At 43.4% G+C, this 25,584-nt stretch overlaps 1 protein-coding gene across 4 annotated transcripts in view; it reads left to right on the top strand.

Annotated features, from left to right (window-relative positions):
• The window catches only part of SPEG (striated muscle enriched protein kinase), a 2,620,794-nt gene that overhangs the window by 2,270,154 nt on the left and 325,056 nt on the right, over window positions 1-25,584 (top strand). For all 4 annotated transcript variants that reach the window (XM_069616880.1, XM_069616879.1, XM_069616881.1 and 1 more), the window contains one exon: window positions 23,006-23,128. In XM_069616880.1, the coding sequence (XP_069472981.1) occupies window positions 23,006-23,128 (123 nt within the window). The remainder of the gene's footprint in view (window positions 1-23,005; window positions 23,129-25,584) is intronic.

Here is a 25,584-nt window from a genome sequence, read left to right as displayed (position 1 = left end):
ACCTCTGCAAGACCCTATTTGATACAATAGTCTCTACCAAAAAACTTACTGCGTCATGGACATCCTTAGTAATCATACCAATCTTTAAAAAAGGCTCGAGAGATGACCCCAAAAAATACCGCCCTATAGCACTCTTAAATGATTAATTCAAGTAAATACGACACTCCTCAACATGCGGTGGTATAAGCAAAAAAATGAGTCTTGGAAACACAAGGCAAAAGGCACAAGGCAAAATTATACATTGGAAATTTGGCAAATTTTCTATGATACCCGTACTCTACTTTTACAAACAGAACGTTTGCCCACCAGTCATCTATGGCGCGGAGACCGCACTATGCCTGCCACGTGAAATCTGGCCTACCATCAAAGGGCACTTTTGGAAACAAATACTAAACCTACCTCGAAGCATACCAGTACAACTCATTAGACATGAACTGAGCCTACGATCACTAGCTGCAATCGTCAAATGGAATGCCTTATCGCTTTACTAAAAAACTCTATCCGATTGCGGCACTACCCAACATAACATCTTAAAGAGTGAACAACCCAACCATAGCGATCCTGTCATACCATCATGGACCAAATGCTGTAAAAAATTACTTGCTGAAGCAACCATTACTGAAGAACTGCTTATCGCCAATCCAAACGCAGCAAAAAACAAAATCTGGATTTATGACTGGATAAGAACTGAAGACAAAAGAGTCAAAATTAAGCTACAATCTCAAATCCGTTCAGAAGTAAAAGCTATAAACAAAGTACCGAGCTACCTCATGCGCTTCAGGTTAAATCTCTTCAAAACAAAAGAAATATTAACACAGCGCAGACAGACTGACACGAATGATCACTTCGCCCTAGGAATACTACTACACAATGTATTTCAAAATGAAACATGGGACATTATTCTTGCGAAACAGAACTCTGAGAAAAGACTTCTAAATCTCTCACTTTAACATGAACTATATAACGATAGATAGACTGTTCATCTTGTGCCTGGCAAAGGTTTGTAATAAACCATGTGCCTATAATAAAAAATAAAAAAAAGGCTCTGAAGACCCACCTGTTTAATTATATGCCTGGCCTTCTTTCCACTGGTGATGAGTACCAAAGGCTTGGTGTTGACCTGAACTTAGGACCATCTGCGCTTGGATGCAGTTAATACTGTTAGATGCTCATCAGAAATACATCCAAATCAAAATCATAGTCATCTCCACAGCCGCCACCACCATCAAGGAGGCAAACTCTACGGCTATCGTTGCCTGTTATGACCGGGAGTTCTGGTATAAATTGGGACCTATCCTTGATTCCCTACCAGACGACAAGCAAGATGAGGCCATAACTCTCTTGTGTTAAGGTGAAGCGGGTTTGGACCATGCCTATTCCATTGCAATGAATATCGCATAAAAGGGTTTCAGGCAGATGGGTAATGGAGCTATGTTGCACAGTCAGGGTTGGCTTAAAGCCACCAACCTCCGCCCAGAGGTGCAATCCAATGTGGTTGACATGCCGTTTGACGGTATTTACTTACTTGACAAGAAGATGGATGATATTATCCAGGCCATCAAGGCCGACACAGACATTGGTCCTTCACTGTGTACTTTACAGCAGCAGCGCCAAACCTTTTGGTCTAACACATGCTGCTTTCCTAGGACCTCGCAGGACTACTATGATTCCCAAAAAGTACATCTAAGTACCTCCCAGGAATGTTATAAAGGACGATCCCAGGCCTATCAAGAAAATAAGTGTTGCTTTGATTCTTCCATCAGAAGCCAGGTTTCAAAGCAGGCCTGACTAGGCCCCAGTTCCAGCCCCCCAATTCCACACGCCAGTTGGTGTTTTTTTTTTTAAACTTCATCACAAAGTGGACTGCCATCACCACATACCAGAGGGTGTTGTCCCTCATTCAACATGGCCACACTCTGGAGTTCATCAGCCGTCCTCCCTCCATTCCTCCCGTGCCACAGAGGGAAAAACATCTGCCACTGTTTTTGCGCAAGTTGAAATCCCTCCTTGCCAAGAGAGCAGTGGTGCCCATTTCAACTCATATTCAAGGCACAGATGTATAATCCAGATACTGAGGTTGGAGGACCATACTCACCCTTAACAGACTCAACAAGTTCCTACATTCCCTACATCTTTGACATGGTGACGCTCCAGTACATTTTGAGCCAACTGCAAAAAGAAACATCCTCTCCTTTCTGGACCAGGATACTTCCATATCCCAATCCATTGGTGAGACATGTATTTCCTTTGTTCACTGTAGCAGGAAAGCACTACCAGTTCAAGGCCTTGCCCTTCGGCCTACAATCGGCACCAATAGTGTTCACCAAGTGTCTTCCTCCAGTCGCAGCCCTCTTCCGTTCTTCAGCGATTCACGTCTACCCGAATCTGTACGACTGCTTGGTGAGAGCTGCATCGCTTCCAGTAGTGGTTCAACATACAGAAGCGATGATCCTCTGCTTGATGTCACAAATAATGTCAGTGATCTATGCAAAGTCTTCCTTGATTCCATCTCAGAACATTCTGATGAATGTCCTCCTGTTGTCATGGTTGTCAGTTGCTTCTGTCTGCACTCTCAGATCTCTACTAGGGATGATATTCTCTTGCATCCCATTGATTCCACGCTACAGACTCTGAATTAGACCCCTTCAGGAATTCCTGGATGGCAACATGAAACGAAGTGGTCCGGGTACATAAGATGTCTGCAGCCTAATGTGATTAAAGCACTTTTATTAGATCTTAGTGCTGATTGCAGTTACAGTGTTACAGTTCAGGACAGAGCATAGGAACATCCACCAGCCCCCATAATCAGCTCACTTCAACTGTCCTCTCCAGAATCTCCCACACCAACGTTCCAAACTACTACCACCACATTCCAAACAGGATGACATCACACACTGCCCTTGAACCATGATGCAATATGCAATATACTCATTGCAAGTCATTACACAACACATTTCAAGATCCTGGGAAGACAAGATTAATCTGACACGTCCCTTTCACAACACTCTACATTGGTGAAGCCTTCATCTCCATGTCACTCAAGGTGCCCCCTTTCGCCTTTCAGACTATCAAATCACAGTCACGATGGACGCTTCAGTGGTGGGATGCGGAGCTCACAGGGATTGGTTCTACGCCAGAGGCCTCTGGTCGCCTGACGACAAGAAACTTAACATCAACATCCTAGAATTATGTGTTGTGTTCTGGGCCCTGAAGTCCTTCAAACCTCAACTGCAAGACTGGGTGGTTTGCGTCTTCACAGATAACATGACCACTATGTTTTATATTCTCAATAAAAGTGGCATCCGCTCACCGGTTCAGTCAGCGGATGCCCAGGCACTTACCACACAGATTCTGCCGCGCACATTATCCGACCACTCCCCGATCACATTGGACATTGCTTTGCACCCGGCCCTCCCCCATCACTCCAACTGGCGGTTTAAGTCAGAGGCACTGCATGATATTGTCTTCAGGGCCGACATCCTGGCAGATATCACCTCGTTTTTTGATAATAACAAACGCCACGACACAACAGATGGGGTGAGGTGGGAGGCCTTTAAGGTTTTCATCAGAGGCATGTGTATCTCCAGGCGGGCCGGGGTCCTGAAAGACATTAGAAACTCTTTGCACCGTTCTGAGTCCAGACTTAAGGAGCTGGAGCGCGAGTACGCGACCACCCCCTCTCCACCCAAGCTTGCACAGATACGAACTGAACTAGACGCGTTCGAGTCCCTTGCCTTCAGCGAGATAAAATACCTTGCCCGACCCGTTGCGGCCCGGAGGTATGGTGAGGGGGAGAGGCCGGGTCACACCCTTGCCCGTCTTGCCCGGACTGAGGGAGGCAGAGCCCGGATTGATAGTATCATAGACAATGACGGAGTGCGACATTGGTCTGACTGGCCCATTCTTGAGACCTTCGCAGATTTTTATGCAACCCTTTATGCCCAGCAGCGAGAGCACAGCCCGCAAGACCTGGACGACCTCCTCGACACCATCCCAATGTCCCTTATATCTCTAGCCACTAAAGAACAACTAGATACACCCTTCAATCTTGATGAGATCGCTGCTGTCATCTCGGCCCTCCCTAAAGGAAAAGCTCCTGGTCCAGACGGCCTAACCGCCGAGTTCTATCAAGAGCACGTTGCCCTTCTTGCCCCACGGCTTCACGATGTTTGGGATGAGTCGCTGCGTCTTGTTACCCTTCCCCAGTCCCTTCGTGAGGCTGTCATCACCGTGCTCCCCAAGCCGGGTAAGCCTCTCGATGAATGTGGCTCCTACAGACCTCTGTCCCTCATTAATACCGATACCAAAATTTTCGCCAAAATCATAGCAAATAGGTTCCTCCCCATCATGAAATATCTGATCCACCCGGACCAAAGTGGTTTTGTCCCTGCCCGTTCCACTGCCTTAAACATTCGACGTCTGTTCAATGTCATCTCTAAGATTGACCCCAAAGCCAACGCGGTTGCCGTGACACTAGACGCCCAAAAAGCGTTCGACATGGTCTCGTGGCAATACCTGTGGGCGGTGCTGGAGAAGATGGGGAACGGCCCATACATGCTGTTCTGCATTAAATTGCTATATACTAACCCCGTGGCCAGAGTCCTGGTTAACTCCCATCTGTCAGCTTCCTTCACCCTCCACAGATCAGTGTGTGTCCGCCTCTTGAAATGAGTGGAGGCATGTGTCATTGGTTGACACCATGGAGGAGGAAGTGGTACTCGCTGAGGACAGCTTGTGCAATATTCCGACTCACATGATTGTCTGTGGAGGATATAGCAGAGATTCAGGGAGTCAAGTGATACAACCTTTCAGCTTCCACCTCTTGAAGTTAGTTGACAAGATACATGCCATCGGGGGAAACGAGGTGGTGGAGCAGGAACCCTTGAGGGCAGATTGTGTGAGATTAATGATTGCATGATTTTTGTCAGAGGAAGTAGCAGAGATTCAGGGAGGTGGGTTATACACTACTCAGTGTCTGTCTCTTGAGGTGCATGGACAAAACATTTTCAATTGGAGCATCGGAGAAGGAGCAGAGACTCCCTTAATGCAGATAGTGCAACACTCACACTTGCATGATTTGTATGTGATCAAGTAGCAGAGAGTCAGGAAGTAGCAGAGATTCAGGGAACTGGGTGATACACCAGTTAGTGTCCATCTCTTGAAGTGGGTGTGTCAGACATGCCATCAGGTGAAACCTTGGAGGAGGCACAGGAGATACAGAGAATCCCTGAGGGCAGCTTGGTGTAGACTCACACTTGTGTGATTATCTTACTTTACTTTCAAAAAGCTTTATTCAGTTTAAAACCTTTTGTTCGGTTTAAAACCTTCAGTACAATTCATCACAGAAATGTATTATATAAAAGAGTTAACAATAGTTGTATACACAAAAGGGTTAAAACACAACAACATTTAAAATCAAATCATACTATTATTATCTCACATCCTACTATCACCCAATGTGAGGAGAACAAACTTGCAGCCTCAATATACATTTTAATTATCAAATTAAACAATCTGATTATTTTGGGAGGAAGTAGCAAAGATTCTGGGTGGCGGGTGATACATCACTTAGTGAGTGAACACCACACTAAAATAACATCCTAGCAACACCCAAACAAGCCAGAGGCAAGGAGAGATGTTCTGCTCGTGGCTTTCCAACATCTGCAGCAGCACTTGCTGTGTGCACTGGAAATGCCAGAATTGCATCTGGTCAATTGAAGGTGTCATCAGTCTTACATTCCACATCCCCACATCATTCTGGAATATATGTACCAGTTCAAGTACATGCCCATCTATTACACCTCCACAGTTAATGTCCACTGAGACCAACATAGGAGGTAGTATTTTCATTTCCGTTCACTATCTCAGGGGCAGAAGGGAGAAGGGTACAGATCTAATCTAGCAAAGACACATATGAAAAGAAAACATGGTCTAGTTGAACAGCTGGAGGAGAATGACAATTCCAGGTCTCTATCTCTGCCAACCCCAGCCACTGATAACTAGGACAATAATGATGATGACAATGGATGATGGTTAACACAAAGATTCAGAGTCCAGGCTGCAACTTGCATTTCTGCTGGAAAGTAGTAATACTGAGGAGGATGAGGATGACCTTTGTACAGACTCTTTAAGAAACAGCCTTCCTATCACAGCTCAGAAAGTACATCACATCGTTACATTGCATCAAGCCCAAATTACCACAACCTTTGTGTTGTTAGCCCTCAACGAAAGCCAAAAGTGTGGAAGTACTTTACACTGAATACACAACAAAATCTAGCTACTTGCACACTGTGCTTGAACATGGTGTGCCATGTTCTGGGCTTATCCTTTGAAGGTCACAAAAAGGTGGACTTTACATAAAACTCAGACATGGATTGTTCGGTACAGCTGGAATCATCGTAGAAGACCTTTTCATATTGGTCAGCAAATAAAATAAAGTGTTTATAGAGTTCCTGCTTTCTTGTGTATTATAGTGTTTTGTCCACAGCTATGCTAAATTGCAATGTGAATGTATATTAGTGTTGTACTTAGTGAAGGTTGTTGACAAATAAAATGTTTTTATGACCATGATTGTGAGAAAGACAAATCATGTTTACTGATGTTTGAGAGCTGTGTCCCCAGAAAAAAAGGTAATTAGGGCATACACTGCGTGTTTATAACTTATGTGTGTCAGCCTCTAATTACGAAGACATTTTGTTTTTGTACGAGGAATCTTCATTAGGCAAGTGGCTTAGATATATTCCTATTTTCAGGGATAGATAGTATCCCATCTCTAGCTTGAGCGCTCATTTTGAATCCTTCAGTTCTGTCATAACCAATCGGTAGACACACTTGGTTTCCTGTTGGCATCCAATGGGGTATTGACCCACATCACTGCTGCTTTTAGTGGGGCGCTCACAGACAATTTGCATCCAGTCTGCTCTAGTCAAGTTCTGGTTCTTTGTGTAATCAACTCGATAGCCCAGAAACATATGGCAGGGCTGTAAGACCTACTCTGCCTTAACTCACACCTCACCTCATCCCCATATCTGAAGAGCTTGGTGAGTCAAGTGGCCACAGCTGGATGTAGGAATACGGCCTTCCCTTCTGTCCTAGCAGACAAGGAGTCTAAAAAGCTGTATGCTTTAGGCCACTGCTTCTTTGCTTTTGGCGGCGTATCTCTCAAAGCACTCAGTGCCTCCTGTACTCTTGCACAATGCTCACATGCTGCATTGGAAGCAGCCAATATGGTGTGAAATCATTTGACATCTGATCTGCATGGGTCCTTTAAGTAGTTAGTCCAGGATTAGAAAGAAACTACTGGGAGCATCATGTAGGTGCGCTTGGACACCATGGACTGCATGGGTCGGTTCATGGGCCAGGGGCTTTTTAAGAAGGAAATTCCTGGGCTAGGATGACACATTTCACCCAGGATCTGCAGTTCAAGCTGTTGGATATGCGTTTTGATGATTCTAACCTATTTGGGACGAAGGCGTACAAGAGTTTGCTTGCTAAATTGTGAAAACTGTAACCAGGCAGAAAAATTATTAGGGCTTTCAGCACCCTCATATTCCTCCTGTTCAGGGAGGGGAAGACTTAAACTTTATTTCTTCTTACTGAAGGGTCAAACATAGCAGCACCCACAGCACCACAGGTGACTGCTCCGACCTCAGAGGGCCAAAGCATTTCTAGACCTAAGTCTTCTGCGTCAGTGTGCTCTGGCCCAGCATCCCAAAAACCGCTTTAGTTTTTTTCTCTCTCCAACACCACATCAGTCTCCTGGAGGGGGAAGGATTTGACTCTACAAGAAGGTATGGCAGGAAATAACTTCAGAGAGGTGAGCCCTCCAGATTGACGACCAATGACGCTGCCTTTCCTTCTTTTCAAAACACCTGTAATTTCCCCGTTTTGCCTTTGCCTTTTCTGGAACCGCTACTATTACAAGAAGTCTTGGCACAGTGGAGCTTGCCACAGGAGAGGAAGTGAGGAAAGCAGTAATCCAGCTACTCCCTAGTTCCAAAGAAACATGAATGGTTCAGACCCCTCTCAAATAGACTCCTCAACAAGTTCCTCTGAAATGACCCCTTCAAGGTGGTTATCTTAGTCGCAAATGCTCCAGGCTCTTTAGCTACTTGACAGGCGTGTGTGTTTGAATTTTCAGTACGTATATTTTCACCCCGTTATCTGCCCCAAATATTAGAAATACCTTTGTTTTGTGGTTGGAAGCACCCAACACCAGTTCGTAGTGCTCCTATTCGGCCTCACTTTGGCCCTTAGACGTATGCACAAAGGTCATGGTGGTGGTGGTAGCCCATATGCACAGGAGGAGGTGCACATCTTTCTCTACATTGATGACTGGCTCCCGCAGGCCAGATCAGAAGAGTGGGGTTGCTGGATCCTGGGATGACATGTAATCTCGCCTATCTATTATATATCTTTATCAACCTAGTACCATCTGACCCCCTTCTAATGCTTGCAGTTTATTGGTGCAGTCCTGGATATGGAGTAAGTTATGGCTTTTCCTGCACCAGAGAGAGTGCGACAAAACACAAACCACAGTACCTCTCTTCAAACCTAACAGGGACTCGTGAAGTTTTCTTGAGGGTGCTAGGGCCCATGGCATTCTGCATCTTCATAGTCCCGGAAGCATAACTGTGGATGAAGTTTCTACAGTGGCCCCTGAGAAGCCAATGATCCCAGTTCAACAGAGTCATGAAGGACCTTATCCTGGTCCCCCACAGGTCTCCTGATTTAGTGGGTTTCCATAACCAACCTCCTTTGTGGGGCCCCATTCCAACAGCCACAGGTGAATGTTCCCCTGGTCATTAGCACATCCTTGAGGAGATGGTGAGCTCATCTGCAGACTCTTTCAGTGAATGGTCTGTGGTAAGGCTTGGTGAAGACCTTTCTCATGAAATTACTGGGGCTCATGGCGGTTTGTTCAGCATTTGTAATCCTTCTTAACATCCATCAGACATTCCACTGACCACATCTTCACACAAAAAACACCACTGCCGTGCACTACATCAACAAGATTGGCAGGGTGGCTTTGCTCAAACTATGTGGCGAGGCCAATCTCATTTGGTTTTTGGTGATCGATTTTGGTGCCTTGCTTGAAGTCTGAAAACTCAAGCTGACGCAATGAGTCACATCTCGGGGCTATTTCAACAGTAGGTATTGTAAAGTGAGATTTTGGAGGAGATCTTCTCCATGTGGGGCTGCTGTAAATCGAACTGTTCACGACCAGCTGAAACAAGAAGTGCAAGATCTTGTGCTCTAAGAAGTTGCATGCAGGCAACATTCTGGTGGATGGACTCGAGATCCTGTGGGAGTTTCGCCTGGTGTACACATTCCCTGCATTCCCACTGATTTCTCTGGTACTCGGGAAGGTGAAGCAGAGTAGAAGAACCATGATCTTGAACTCTCTCGACTGGGCATCAAGGGCCTTTTACCCAGTCATTCTGGGTATGCTGCTGTGCCCTCTTTGGAGGGAAGATATACTGACCCTATCAAGCAGCATGGTGCTTCACCCCAATGGAAGGATTTTGGCCTTTCATGCTTGGATTTTGAGAGGTTGTGGTAGAAGGGTTGTAATCTTTCCAAGCAGGTTCTTGGTGGGATGCACTTTGAGAGGTGCCCAAATTCCAAGTCCATGTATGCTTGTCTTTGGCACAATTTTGACCTGTGAATCTAGAAATTAGCCTACCAAGGCATAGATGGTATATTATGCTGGCCAAAAACCAATCGCATCATATGCCCTACATCACCAATACAGAATCGTCAGCATAACCATAGAGCGACCATTTTATGCCCTAGATCCACCATTTGCCTTTTTCGCCTTTCTGTTCAAATGCTTTGCAAGATGTATTTTATTTTGTTCTGCTCTTAGACGAAGCAAGGCCACAAGTTACATGTTGAGAGACCGGCCCAGACAGAAATGCCAAGCAGTACAGAAATACATTGTTTTCCTCCTTCACAAGTCCTTGAAGGCGAGCAGAGAGGCGTTTAATCACCAAGCCAGGTGCCAGCCGGTCTCGCTGAAACTGTAGAAACAGGCCGTTAAGGCATGATTTATACCTTCCTAGCAGCCCCCTTTCGGGGCCCTCTTAGATCAGATTGACCCCTAGTTCACGAATAGAAACTAGAAGATAGCATGCTTTGGAATCTGTCTCTCCTACGAACACAGTTTGCTCGCTAAACAAGTGCTTTGTGTTCTCCATAACAAAGAACCATGTCTGCTTACTGCAAATTGCAACTGTTGCTAAATCAAGTAATGTAGATTGAGAAAGAAACGTGTCATAGTGTGTCATATTTGTCATAATTGTCAATTACCGAACCCTAGCTCAAGAAGATACATTATGGGCGGTTTTGATGTGTCACTAAAAGATTGTATGGTTGTCTTTTTGTATATATGATACTGTTGTAGAATGTTCGCTCTCTTGCATCTCACGAGGTCTGGGTGATCAAACGTTGCGAGACGTTAGACCCAGTCGGCCGACTGAGAATATTTGCTTTGCAATAAACCCTAGTACTTGGAAATCGATCCTCGTGTCTGTCGTATCACTGGGTGTATGGTGATTGTGCCTTGTTTCCATATGCGAGGGTCTTCAGGGCCTAGCAGACCCAGTAGTATGCTCCATTGGTACAGTTTTAGAGGTCTTACCTCGTTATCTAAAGTGAAGGTCTACCTGGCAGCCCTATCCATCTTCAAAAGGACACCTGAACAGGGATCATACTTTTCTGTCTCCATCCCCAAGTTACTGCCATTCATTAAAAAACTGATCAAGGCCTATTCGCCCAGACTGGTCATTGTCCCACCATGTGACCTTACTTTGGTCCTAACTTTTTTGATAGTGGCCCTTGTGATGAAAAACAGGAATGCATCCCTTATCCCCAAGGAGGAGCCCCCTCTGTGAGGCTATGGAGGTGAGCCTGCTCCGCAATACCCTTCCTAGAGGTAGAGGCAAGTGGGACCTCACTGGGTGAGACTCCTCATTTGAGGACAAGGACTCCCATTCTGACGAGGAACTCTCTAAAAATCCTCTTCATCAAACCTCTGAGAGCAGCTATGGTGGAATCATGAATGAGGAAGAAACCAATATTAGTTATTGTAACTTAGAAACCATAGATAACTTTTGTTAATGTAATATCCCAATGCACTGGGATGAAGAAATCAAGTGAGTAGAATAAAGAACCACCCGAACGCACGCTGAGGAAGTCCCAAGCATAGTTTAGAGGAAAGGTGGGAGGAGTTCAGGAAGAGTAAAAACCTGTGAGTTACAAACTGGAGCTGTTGCCGGTTGCAGAGAGATAGAGAGAGAGAGTAGTGTTGGATTACTGACAGAGAAGGAGACACATGGCTTCTAAGCAGAAGGAGAGAAGGAGAAAGAGACGCGCATCGTCTCATGTACTAAACCGAGAAAGAAGTGGACGTGCGGCATCCTCCGTCCATTAGGGAACATGAAGTTGAGAGAGACGCCTAGCATCTTGGAGAGAAGCTGGAGAAGGGGACGGATGCAGATCATTCTGGAATGTAAACAAGAAACAAAGCAACACAGGTGGTGGCATGACCACAGACAAAGCAGGGTGGAACACAAGTCTCCCAAACAACTCTGAGATCACCCAACTAGTGAAAGCAGGAAGCAAAAAGGTATGGTAAGTACCTAAAGACCATCCTCGACAACGATACGAAAAGCAAAGCTTTGAAAATGTCAGAGAGAGAAACCTGACAGTACAGAGAATCCACCCTGAGCAACAAGAAGCCCCGATGATGTTCCCCTAATCATCCCAGGTAACAAGGAGAATGGGAGACCTGAGAGAGGGATGAATGATAATAGTTATGGGACAAATTCTACTTGTCCCAGTCAAAGCAAAGAAGCTGTGATATGTGAAACAAGAGAGTTGAATGATGATCATAATGGGACTAATCCTACTTGTCCCATTGACACTAAATAGAATGTGAGATTTGAATCAAGAGGAGAAACTGTAATAATAAACCCAAGAGCAGTGGATGAAAATCCTGATGGGACTAATCACACTCATCCCAATAGTAGTGAAAAGACTTTAATACTGAAACTCACAGGAGTGATGAGAAATTGTTATAAGAACACTCTTACTCATCTCAGTAAAGATGAAGAAATCTTCAGAGTAAACCTTCAAGAAGGGAATAAGATTCGATACTAGAGCAATCAGGCTCCAGATCTATGTTATAAAACCGAATCCCAAAAACTCGAGCTACAATATTACAAAGCCCACTTGTTCGCATTTTGTCATTCGAGTTATTGGGATTTTGGTTTTTTCCCTCGCTGGTCTTGCAATTTATGCGGGGGACACCCCCGCAACCCCTGCTCCCCTTTTTAGGTATTATGGGCTTCGACTTTTTTATACCATGTCGAATGCACAGTAAACGTGCATACAACCTTTTTTTAAAAATTTTGGGGTAAACCCTCGGGCTCCTACAAGTAAAACTCAAGAGGGTCAATGGTGGAACCGTTTATCACTGGAAGAGAAAAAGCATCATTTTTTGTGGGGAGTACCAATAGGGAAATAATAGAGTCCAAAAGAAGAATAACGCAAGAAAGACAAAGACAAGTCATTATGAACTGTATGAACTAATCAAAACAGTAACCAAACGTTACCTAAAGATGAACTATTGAAGAGAAAGACTCTAAGAAGAAAAAATTCCTACATGAGAAGGGAGTCATTCTCCTGTTCTTAGTTGCTGTTATAGTGGTAGGGTCAGTTAGGTTAGTATTGGATGGCGGACAATTTATGTCGAGACCTTTACTGATGACTGATGAGCACCTTAGTTAGTTGTGGTAGGTAGGGAAGACTTTAAGAATAGTGTAAGGGAGGCACAGTATCAGAAGTATGACACTGACACAAGAGTTACAGGATTCAAAACCTTTATTATATTCTTGGGGTTTGGAGAAACTCCTACATTGCCCTATAGATAGTTTGGGAGTAGTCTCTACCATAAAATAATAAAGAAAACACAGTTCTAGTCAGTCTTTGTCAAATCAAAATGGCCTATACTATCAAAACCTATTGCCTGCCCTATCTCTTATACAAAAAGTGTGCAAAGGGAAATGTATATGCAAATGAAAATCAGTGTTATAACATAAATCATCAAGGTGGCTGAGTCTGCTCTCCTCCCCACGTGGAACAGCACGGCGTAAGGTGGCCCCCGCAAACAGGATGACATACTCTGGCTCAGGTTATCAAAAACAAAAGGCAGTTCAAAACGTGGTTGAACGCCCGCTTGACCTTCCATGTTAAAGTCACTTATTCTAATGTTCCAAAAGTTCTTGCACAGTTCAACAAAAGTTCACGTAGGTCTCCCTCTGCCGGGCTAGGACCTCTCAAGGCATCAATAGTTCACATAGTTCTCCCTCAGTCGGGCTTGGACTTTTCAACCAAAAAGTGCCTGATTAAATTGAGGTCTCCCTAAGCCGGGCTTGGACCTCGCAATCACAGCACTCGCCGGGGTTCCCTTTGCCAAGCTTTATTCACATTTGTTAGGGGTTCCATTCCCCTAACTTATTTCACGCTTTTGGTCTCTCACTGATGTTGAAGACTTTCGAATGTACAAGGCTTTTACCATAGACCTTCGCCTGGCCACTTCGACTTTCACTTCAGCTTTCCCTTATGCTATTTGCCCCAGTGTCTCTTGCTCTTGGTAGTTCCATACGACAAGCACACAAGTTTTCCTCTTTAAGCAATTACCTTTCAACTTCCCATTTCGTCAGAATTAATCTTGACCATTGCACATTTCAAAGTTTGTTCACTTGATATCAAGACATCAAGCATTTCGCAGAGACTTTTTGGGAGGGCTACTTCCTTTCGCAGGACCACTCCGCTACTCTGTATCACTGACTTCACAGTTATCGGAAACTTAAAGTTCAATACTGGTTTGCTTTCATTCGCGTCTCATCACCATGTGCACATCCTTCAATTGTAAGATACACTGTTGCAGCTTCAATCTTTCCTTGACACACACCGGCCTTTCATGTCTTTCGCTATCTCACAGGCTGTGTGCATTCCTTTCTTGATTTTGCGGCTTTAATTCACAAGTCTCCCCAACTCTGTTGTTCACCCAGGATGGTCGCTGGCCTCTTTTAAACACAATACAGGTTTCTTATTGTCTGGGATATTGCTTTCTCCATGTATCCCTCACGCTTTTCCATAGGAAACAGCCTCATGCAGGGACCTTCACAGATTCCCTACCCTTCACTTTAGTTCCTCAATGAGCTGTCCTGCTCCAGTGGGTTCGCCTTCACCCCAGAAGATCTGCTCCTTCTCGTGTTCCACCTTGCTCAGCTTTTCAAACAAAATGTCACTACTTTTTATATTTCGGACTCCATGTTCCATGATTCCTCTTTTGCTCCTACTTCACCATCTTCCCTTAGCAGCATTCTGGCGATTCTCGGAGCAGCAGGGTTTTCTATTAGGATGAATTTGAGCTCAGGGTCTCACCACCTGCCCCTAAAAGGCCTGGGTCTCTGTATCTGACCCAGCGGAGGAGCTCTGGCTTGGGTGCTGCCAAGTAGCCCCAGCTGCCCCTTGTTTGGCTTCCTGGAGTCACAGATCCCTTGCCACACTGTAGCCTCCCATGTACTCACAGGCTCAGTGCTCAGGTAGTCGTTCTCTTTCCAGTCTCTGCAGGGTTTCTTCAGCTGCTGGTCCTTCCTCCCGGCCTCTGCACACCCCCCAGTATCCCCAGCTCACTCAGAGTGTGCCTGTGTTCTCTGCCTTCTATACTGACTGGAGGCTTAACAGGTTTCAGTTGGGAATGATTGTAGGGAGAGGCCAACCTTGCCTGGCCTCATTATCTGGGACAAAATGGTGACTGCCCACAGGAATCTCTTGTAGATTGGTTCATATGGGTAATTTTCATATCTCCCTTTTGCCTCTTAGTCTTGTTTGAAAATGGGGAGGTGGAGTTGTAGTTTCCCTTAGTGTTTAAGTGAAAATTATATATATTTGTGTCAGGGTGAAGGGGGCAGATGTATTGTGTGTGCGAATGGGTTTTGGGCAATAATATCTCATCATTACTGAGGGGATGTTGGGTAGGGATGTATTGGAACGGGGTATACCATGTCTCGCCAGGGCGTTCCTCCCAAAATCTCCAAGGGGCACTCTCACAGGTGATCCTCCCTCGCTTGTCCCCCCCCCAGGGTTGGGATCCAAGAGAAATGACCCTCCCCAGGCCACCTGAGTCAGGTATCCCCGGGAATAGCGTGGGAGAAATGCCTCAAGTGTCTCACAATAGGGAAAGTCAGGCCTTTTTCCTTTTCTTTAATATAAACAAAAGTAAAATGATGCATCAGAGTAAGTGTCCTTCTTTTGACCCGCCATGCCCCTTTTGAAACCCATTAATTCTTGCCCACTATGACACCTTTTAAGTGTATGCCTATCCTGTATAAAGCCTTTTATCACAGGCTAGCCAAAGCCACAAAGGAATAGGAAGTGAGCGGGAGCTTTTAGAGACTCAAACTTCCCTTAGAAGGTCTGAGGGCTGTGATTGGCTGAACAAACCTAATTAATAGGCCCAAGATTTGACCTGAGAACTGAGATTCCTGCTTGGACTACGAATCATCAAGAGAGACCTGGAAACCCAGCTCTATTTCACCTGGGATTCAACTGTGTCAACAAAGAAGGGACTGTGTGACACATTTAATGAAGCTCGTCCATACTTTTTCATAACACATCATTTCTTTGTGCCGCGTTTTGTTATGATTAATCAGAGTTGTTTTAATATCATTTGCTCATATGCTCTTTTCAGATCAGATATTATAATAGTTCATCTCCTTTGTATGGAATGCGCTGTTGAGGCCTGTGGTATGACCACATCAACGCAGCAGTGCATGAAGCAGCAAGGAGCAGGCATCTGCTTGTATGTTACTCTTTCTTTTCATTTGTTGGTTGTATTTTGGCAAGTATAACATAGAGGCACACCCATTTACCTGGAGGGCTGCCTTCTCCTTACTACTTTGCATTCAAGTTTAAGGGGCACAGCGAGTGTTACCTTTAGCACTGTATTATCACACGAAGTTGCCACTTGATTACAAAGCCTGCTGCCTCTATTACTGGTTGTCATCCAGGTTACAGAACCCATCCTTCTAAGAATGGAGAGCTCAGAGGATCGGTGAAGGAATCTTCCAGTCCCTGATCCTTGTTACACAGTATATACAATGTATTTACTTGGAGAGACACTAGGAAAGAGACATAGATAAAGAAAAAGAGAGATACAGGGCCTTCATTTCCATTCTTCGTCATCTCATATGAAAATGAAGTTCCATAGTATTGCAGAGACTGAGGGCACTTAATGCTAATAATAGTTGTTTGTTGTGCCTGCACCTTTAAAGAGTAGTCTGTGATCGGCTTGTCAACACGGGCCCATTTACCTTTCACTTTCACCCCGAACACTGTTCTTCATCCCCGCTCACATCACTTACTTTGTCATCTCTGGGCAAATATTTAAGACACTTAATTAAGATCTTAAAAATCAAGTGCCATCCAAGTTATGCCGAATGCTAGCTTCCACACTGTGTCTTCACCTGGCTTCTGGGTCCCTCCTCCTATCATGCTTCTGCTTCAGGTTTTCTTGCCAATTGGCACCTTGTGTATGTTTCATGCAGCTGGCACTTGGTGGTAATAGGACACTTGGCTTCCCTGGTTGTCCTCCTTGGCAAGTGTTTACAAAGTGCCATATAAGGTTGTAAAATGTTTTGAAAAAGACTGCAGATGTTGTCACCTATCACTGTGTTCCCCCATAGTCGCCCATGCCGCTGCACAGCCTCCAGTGGGCAGCGGCAAATGTAGGGTACAAGAGCCGAGAGTTAAAATTGAATTGTAACCTAAGTACCCTGCTTAAGATTTGTATTGATTCTCTGATCTTATTGGATTTTGTATTTATTTTTAATGGTCTTTAAACAAAAACTAATTCAACTCCTTTATCAACCTTCTGAGCAGACTTGATGGTATAGGCCAAACAGTTCAGTTTGCGTTTGGGGTACTATTTCTATACTTGAGCATGTACTTGTATTGTGCAGTGCAGTACATTTCTGCATTTTTGCATTACTGTATTTAGCACTTTTCACTATAAAAAGGTGCTCCCTCTCTTTAATCCTGATGAAATTGCTCTCAGTGAAATGTGGCGATGCTGCGCAAATGAATACAAGGCTAATAATATATTTCCGCATTTTATGATACAAGTCATGGGTGGATTAATCAGATAAACATAGAACTCTCCAATCCAGATCAATAACATTGTTCCTCATCTTGGTCTCAAAGTCAAAGGCACTCAGATTTGGGCCAACCAAATGTGTGTGCTAGGATAAACTAAATGTTTGAAGTCTTTGATAATACCTTTCTCACATCGCTCAATGGTTGGTTTTGATTCCCAATCTTCTCCACCGGGATCTAAGAGATTCATCATTCTCCATGTGTCCCCCTCTCTTCGTCACTACCCATTTGGGCTGCACAATCATTTTGGGAGTCACCTCTGCCGTTTCCCATGCTGTCTCCCCGTTTGGCTCCACAGCACATTTTAGAATTCACTTCTATGTTGGGGTACCCTCCAGTTGTGCTTTTCACTGTGGTTCTAGGATTTGCTCAATTGTTCACTTCACAGCATAGTCTGGAGTTTTTCTATGTACACCCCTTTTGGCTTTACAACAGATTTTGGCATTCATCTCTTTATCTGGGTTCATTTCTTTTGCTGGCAGATCCCACAGGTTCAGGAATTCTGGCCATTTTGTCTGATAAGAATCAATTCCAGTTTAGGATTCAACAAGGGTACTTCCCCAGCCTCTCTGCAACCAGTCTTCCTTTGGGGGTGAGGTGGCATTTGCATAGATTGTTCCCTTAGTCTCCTAGGAGACCAGGTTACGATGTTTACTCTTCTGGCTCCAGACCATATCTGACTTCCAAGGCAAAGCATTGCTCTTTTATAGGTCTGACCCTTTCCCCTCAGAGATGCCTCTCTCATTCTCTTTGGTGTTTTGTGTACACATACTGATGGGCTGAAAGAGGATTGGTGATCTTATCCACCCATCACATGGTTCTCTTCTCAAGGAAGTGTGGTTGTCTGGTGACCATCATGGACCGGGACTAAAGATGTTATATAGCGGGCTGGCCATTTTTTATCTCCTTTTTTGCTTTTGGAGAAATTTTGTATTTGTTGAGCTGTTTATTCTTTGATTGCTAGTGTCAAATGACAAATTGCCACCATTCCCTAGTCCCCTCACCTCAGTGCATCCTATTAGGTTTATGATACCTGTTCACCCTATGCCTCTTCTTCCCCACCTCTGAAAAGTAAGTGTCTATAGCATGATAGATGAATAGCTATCAATTACAGTGATATATTCCACTATCGGTTCTGAGTGGCATCTGATAGGCAACGAGAATAAAACATAAGTTGTCTATGATCCCACTCAAACTTCGAGATGGAATACACACGATAATTTAAAGCTACCCATCTATAATTTCATGTTGTGTATGATCTCAGTGCTTCCATTTTCCACCCTTGAATTGTCACCAATGACAAATTAGCGGTGACGAGGAGAGGCATGTGGAAACCATCTAAAACTTTAAGAAAAGCGGTCCCCTTTCACCTTACCACACATCAACCCAATAATGAAAAAATATATACCTGGCAAACAAAATGCCACATCCCTCTGCTGTGATGTTGCAGTTGATTATTATTTTTTATAACCCACTGCAATGTTTTCCCAGCAGGAGGATACTGCATCCATGAAGCTAAATAGTTGCTCATGGCTCTTTGGGGTTTGAGGGTTGCTTATGGTCTTGTGCAGAAGGGATGTGACCTAGCAGTTCAGGCTAGACTGCCTGTTTGGGGGTGGGAACAAGCCTGATTTGCATATGGTATTTCCCCTTTTGTAATGGCTTGGCAGGCAAAGAACAGTGGTCTGGAGGGTTGCCCAGAGAAATACCAGAGGTTAAGATTTCTTCTAAACCTTCCGTTTTGCTGTTGTAACCCCGAGTGGGATGGGTATGCCCAGGCTTGAGTGCTGTGCCTGCTGGGCTTAGGGACCCAAGCTACTCCCCACTGATGAGGCCCAACGAGGCCGAAACATGTTTGGGGACGCTTGTGGTCTCGTGCAGAAAGGATGTGAACTACTAGTTTGGGCTGGACTGCCCCTTTGGCGATGGGACAAAGCCTGATTTGCATATGCTCTTTCCCCTTTTGTAATGGCTTGGCAGGCAGAGAACGGTGGTATTGCGGGTTGCACAGAGCAATGCCAGAGGTTAACATTTATTCTAAACCTTCCAGCCATCACCTCTTATGTTTTACTGTGGGAGGCATACACAACAAGGTGGTTGAGCTCTCCAGGCGGGGCACTGGTGGTTGGGCTAAGGAGGTCTTCAGCAATCCCTGCATCATGGTCTGGGACAGGCTGGCATGGAACAGCTCTCCTCCTGAGCACAGAATAATCCAGTCTTGCCTTCTCTTCTCCTATACAATGATTATCATGTATGGAATTTAACCTGGAATGGAATGCTTCATCACAGAAGTTAGAATGAATAAACTGAAGACTGATTCAGATCCTTGTACGAGCTGAATGTATCAAAATGTCCAGACTCTGCATACTTACTTGGAGCAGGGCTATGCAAGAACTAGAAAGCTTCAAGTAATAACAAAAAGAAACTTGCTGAAATGAATGTGATGCCTGAGAAAAAGAAGACAGCTTTTTTAGATCAGTCACCAAGGATCAGTGGTCTGCCACCTGGTGAAAGGTATATTCTTCAGGCTCTCCAAAACCTACAAGTCCAAAGGAAGTCAGCAATTGATGATGCGAAGCCTCAAGATGGTTTGCCCTGCGGGAGAATTAGCTGATCTAGCTGAAAGCCAAGAACAGCATATTCTTTCCTAGCAGAATACAAATATACTTGAAATAATGTGACTGTGGACATTTCTTCAGGGTACCATAAGGAACCTGTGGATGTATAAGACTTGACAACGTTTGAACTAGCGGTTATTTAAATTTTTACATGTCTCCTGGGCTAGAAAATTTATCAAAATCGTAGAGTATATTCAGACTGAATAAGGAGAGCATAAGCCCAGATGATTGTGAGGCACAAGGGCATTTCCGAATTGAAGTTATAAATGATGACTCTCTCTCCGCAATCAATTCTGGAAGTGATAAGAGCACTCTGATAATATATCAGCCTTTGAAATACCCAGAGACACTTTCTCACATCAGCCATTGCCAAGATCCGAGCAGGTGGATATATTGAAACCCCATGAAGGCAAAGGATGTGATCATTTTTAAGGTGTTGGACAACAAAGTTTGGGGTATTTGGACCGTTTGACATCTTCACATGATAAAGTGAACAAGAAGATGGCAAATACTGATGAATCACACAATAAACAACATACGGAATTGATATCCAAATGTTTAACTGGCAGCTCAGGTTTAGACAGCAAAATACGCTGGTTCTTGTGGAGATGAACAAAAGAGATATGACTGTAGTACAGATTTTGTCTGATTGTGCCTATTGTACAGGGTGTACCCTAGTTGCCAAACCCAATCTGCAAGGATGTATTTTTAAAGGTAGAAGTTTACTAGCTTAGCAGAAAAAATAATTGTTTAAAGAAGTATTATTTGAGCACTGCCATCTACATGTAACACACGATTTGCATATTGTGTTGCTACTCTCTTAGCAGACAGACAGGGAATTTCAAAAGTGCAGTATTTGGTCAACTCAGTGGAGAAAGTTCAGTAGTGGACCTAAAGACCGCCAACATATTCCGAGGGTGTCTGATGAAAAGGTGGCAGTGGGATTTCAAATTAAAATTAGAATGAGTCATACAGATCTGTTCTGTGGGCTTTCACTATATGTTTAATAAATGCAATAAGAAGGCTACAAGAGAGTTGTATCAATAGTGCTGGGGAACTTTGCTGGACTAGACAATAAGAGTAGAGGCACTTATTGTAGGGAGTGGGTGATCTCCCATGATTTAATTTGCCCCTGAGAAATCTGGGCTGATAAAGATAAAGATTATAAAGGTGCAAGTATCACAGTTTTCGATAAAGAGGCAGATAGAGGTTCTGTAGGTCATCACAAAAGGAGCTAATGGTTATTATTAAAACATTTAGGATGTAAAGTCACAATTACTGGATACCAGCTCTGGGTGTATTCAAGTTAAACCTTGCTACAATGTTTCTTCTAATGACTGCTTCATAATAGCAAACTTATATATCAACACCAATTCAGATTGCGCCAATATATTCATAGAACAAAACTCTCAATGTTTTTAAGTCCATGCCATAGAAAGTTGCCATATTTGGTTTACAAACATGACAAATCTAATCAATTCATCCCATCTCCCCTGAGTGGAGCCACCCCCTGTGAGGCTAAGGAGGCGAGCCCACTCTGCAAGACCCTCCCTAGGGATCTGGGCTAGTGGGACCTCACTAGGAGTGACTCCCTTCTCGGGGACAAGAACTCTCAGTGTGGAGTACATTGTCTGCTTGCATGGGACTTGGAAAATCTGTTTTTACTCCTGTTTTGATTACACCAACCATTGACATTCCTTCCATCGCTTTGGCTTCAGGCAATGCTAGATTGTGTCTGAGCACCACAGTCAATGAAGAAGAACACACCTTTTCTGTTTGTGATGATATACATAAACCCAGGAGGAACTGTGAATGGAGAGAAGACTTCTAAGCAGGGAGGAGAGTGATTCCTACACAAAGGCAAGCCTCTGGAGGGGAGACATCCTGAAGGGGTGGAGCCATACGTGACTGTGGAGCCTATGGTAGCGCGACGGGCGAGCCAAATGCTAACTGGATGCCAGAAGGCTGGCATCCAGTCCAACCACGAAGCCGATATCAGGGGAAGAGGTGGAGACAGGGAAGTAACCGTTTCCTCTGGTGCCATGACCACAGAGAAGCTGTGGTGGGCATGGGGCCCCACAGCCGATGCCAAAACCAGATTACTGGGGACAGCCCGGATCCCCAAGCTCTACGCCCAAAGGACATAAGCTGCAGAGACAAGCAGCAAAAGGAAATCAAACGCTCCCACAGAGAGACTACATTGAGAGGTACAAACACTTTGAAGCAAGGCTAGGAAAGCCAATGAGGTTATGGGAACCTGAGAAACCTGATCAGGCAAGCGGCAACTGTGAATCAGAACGAGAGAGCTACAAACTCTTTGAATCAAGGCTAAGAAAGCCAACGAGGTGACTGGAACTTGAGAAACCCGAGAGGGCAAGCGTCCCTGTGAATTAGAAGGAGAGAGCTGTATATGGAGTACTTCTTTTTTATTCTTTCCTCGGCCTCAAAACAAAATGCATATATGTTTTAATATGTTCTTTTTATTTGTATAGATTTTGCTATTTGCACATGAATCATGGATTATCTGATTTGCACTATTACTAACATAGTGCATGTTCTGTAGATGAATCCGTGCACACTTGATTAGTGTACAAAGTAAAGAATCGTGAATGTTATACTGTTCAATTTATTCATTATATTAAAAAAATATATATATGTTTTTATGTATGTTTTAGAGCATATGGTGCATTTATTATATTGGCTATGTAAGTGATTATCGTCTTGAGATTGTTTTCCTGTCATTTGTAATGTTGTAAAGGTTTTAAATTTGAAACTAAACGCAACAATAAAAATAAAATAAAAAAATGAGAAACCTTTAGTAAACTCAACATGCGCTTCAGCTCATGTGCTGTATTTATATGTTCATGACCTGCTGCTTGACACTGCTGGGAAATTGCAGTTGATCACTTTGAAGGACAAGCTACACTAAATCATGTTTAATGAACGTCTGCACTGCTGTGTTGATTCATTCCAGGTGAAGCCTATTTCTGTGTAATGTTTCCTACACTTTGCACAGACCCTTAGTGGGTCATGATTAATGATTTGCGCATTGCAAAAAAGAGACAACAACAAGCATAAAATACCTTGTCCATATTACAGAAACACAAGTGCAGCTTGGAAAACAAATGTAATGGCATATTTATATTTCTGTTCTCTATTAGGACTCCCCGGCAGACCTGGTACTCCAGAAATTCCTCAGAAATATAAGAACACTGTACTGGTGCTATGGAAACCGGCTGAAAGCTATGCACCATCTACTTACACTCTGGAGTGTAGTATGAGCGGTAAGGAGCTTCTGATGCACTCATCTAAGAAATGATAAAACATCAATTATTATCCGTCTCTTGCTCTGAATGAATTGGCTTAGTTTTTATACTGCCAACATGCCCCAGAGGGAACCATCAGGGCACTTTGGATGATACAGAAAGAGACATGCTTGATTAGACAAGGACATCCAGTTTCAGAGACTGGTAATCATTTTAAAAACTATATGCTTGAATTCCTATGTCGTCAGTTAATGCAAAGGACTGCTATAGCAGTCCAATCCTACATTGTTTCCAAATCTCTCTGTTATTCTGCATTAGCTCAAGTATGGTAGCTAGAGTTTTCCATATCTTGTGGCCTAAAATTATATATACATTTAGTGCTATGGTCTATCATAAATGGTAATTTTTGCTTATGTCTAAACCTTTTGAATTTTCTTTGGGTGAAAACTGCCCAACCTAAGATTTCTTACAGGGGAGTAGTGAGATGAAAACATGTTAGTATCCTGGTCCATTCCCCCTGTATGCATTGTTCAGTTTGGGAAAAGCTTCGAAGTTAAGTCTGTGTTCCACTAGTAGCCAATGGATTCACTTTAGAGTATGTAGACACGATTATCAAGTTGAAGTCACAATCACATGCTTTTCGACTGTTCTGCTGCATTACCAAGATGAGTGTATGAATAGTTCTATTACATGATTACTATAGAGAAGGGGTAGTACTCTCTAGAGTATATTCAGTTTGTAACATGCTTCTTTGTGACTGCTTAATCTGAGGGACAATTTTCAAGTAGCAGTCAGAGATCCTGATCAGTGTGTTAGCTACAACCAAAACAGTATTTCTTCTGCTTTCTCAGCAGTATTACTTTTTAAGGCTGAGAAAGCTTTCTTTAATACAGTACTACTGCATGTGGGTAATGCAGACTGTGATTGGTGTGGTGTTATCCAGTGTGCCACAGCAGGCCATAGATGGATGTTAATGTCATCTTGATGCATCTCTAGGGTATAGGGAGTCATAGTGCAGAACCAGCTGAATCAAATGGCACATGTTGGCATTGAAAGTCGGTGATAATAAGCATGAGTCTAGCTCTACTCCCTATCAAACTGTTCAATCAGAGGACTGCTAGGAGCCCATCCTAGGCAGTTGATTGTTATTGTGAAGGAGCATTTGAACCATATCAGTGCACAAACAGTTATTCTAATCCAGTGCTGTATGGTTTACAAGACTGTATTATGTTCTGCTATGTTCCGCGCTGAAGCTAATCCCAAAGGTATAAGTATGGCAAGCTTGTTTTTATCAAGTGCTGTACCATCTCGTGCATAGCAATATATTTGTGTCACTGAGATGTTTAAGCATTGATTATTGATCATGGTTCTTAATATAGGTGAATTGTGTGCCTCTAGGCGATCCTGCTAATAACTCGAGGTAGAAATTGGTTAGTAGTTTTTTAAAACCTTGGGTACCATTATATTTTTAGGAGAAGAGTGTTACAGTAATCCAAGTACTGAGCAATGTTGAAGAGATATATTCAATATGGTGCGAAGTCATAGAGATGGTATGTTTCAGGTTTTGTAGCACAGCATGCTTGGTATGGGTGTACCAGTAGTTTTGAGGTTTTAGGTTATTTGATAATTTAAGACTATTATGTAAATTAAATAAATACATTTTAGGTAAGTTAATGGAGGTGCAGAATGTCAGAATTTTGTGAATTTCAGCAACTAAAAAAACACACATTTCTGGGGCAACCTGAGTGTTCCAATACGCCTCAGAAGAATGAATGTTTTAACTGTGGGGATTTAATTGTTTTGCTAATTTCCTTCAACAATTTGCAAATACATCCTTTATGTTTGGTTACACGAATTTTAGGACTTCCACTCTTCAAGTATTCATAGGTTGACCACTTTTCAAGCATTGAACCATGTATGAAGCTGCCATCTGTTGTATATTCCCAGGTTATAGGAAGTATATTTTGAAAAACATTTTTTTTAGATCTTTTGGGCAAACTAGCACCCTCAAAGTACATTATCTTGATTTTACCTAGTGCATGCATGTCCAACAGGTGGCGGCCATTTAAGTTTCACTTTGTCAGCAATCACATTAGCGATTCTGTTTAATTAAATTTGATGCACACATTCCCACAATATTGTCCGAGCTGTCCAAAGTCTTAAAAATGTTTCTTTCTCATCTTGTCCTTGGACTGTGGGTTCTAAACCTTTTTTTTATTTTTAAAATCTTTACTTTATGTTATCTCCATCTACATATTTTCATCAATGTAATGAATGCTACTATTCCATTTGTCAGTGTTACGGCGTGTGTTATAGGTGGAAGCCTTTTTAAGCATTGTACTCTCTTGCACAAAAAGTTTGTTATAATGTTTGGGAGTTTGAGTGTTGTCTTATGCTGAACTAAAGTCAATAAGATTAGGGAGAACCTGTTACTTTATTTAAAAACGGTGGTATATTCTAGGTGTGGTCTGACC

This window comes from Ambystoma mexicanum, chromosome 9, assembly GCF_040938575.1.
Source record: "Ambystoma mexicanum isolate Mex_15411 chromosome 9, UKY_AmexF1_1, whole genome shotgun sequence".
In the NCBI taxonomy this organism is placed as follows: Eukaryota; Metazoa; Chordata; class Amphibia; order Caudata; family Ambystomatidae; genus Ambystoma; species Ambystoma mexicanum.
This window is presented reverse-complemented; position numbering and strand designations above follow the sequence as displayed.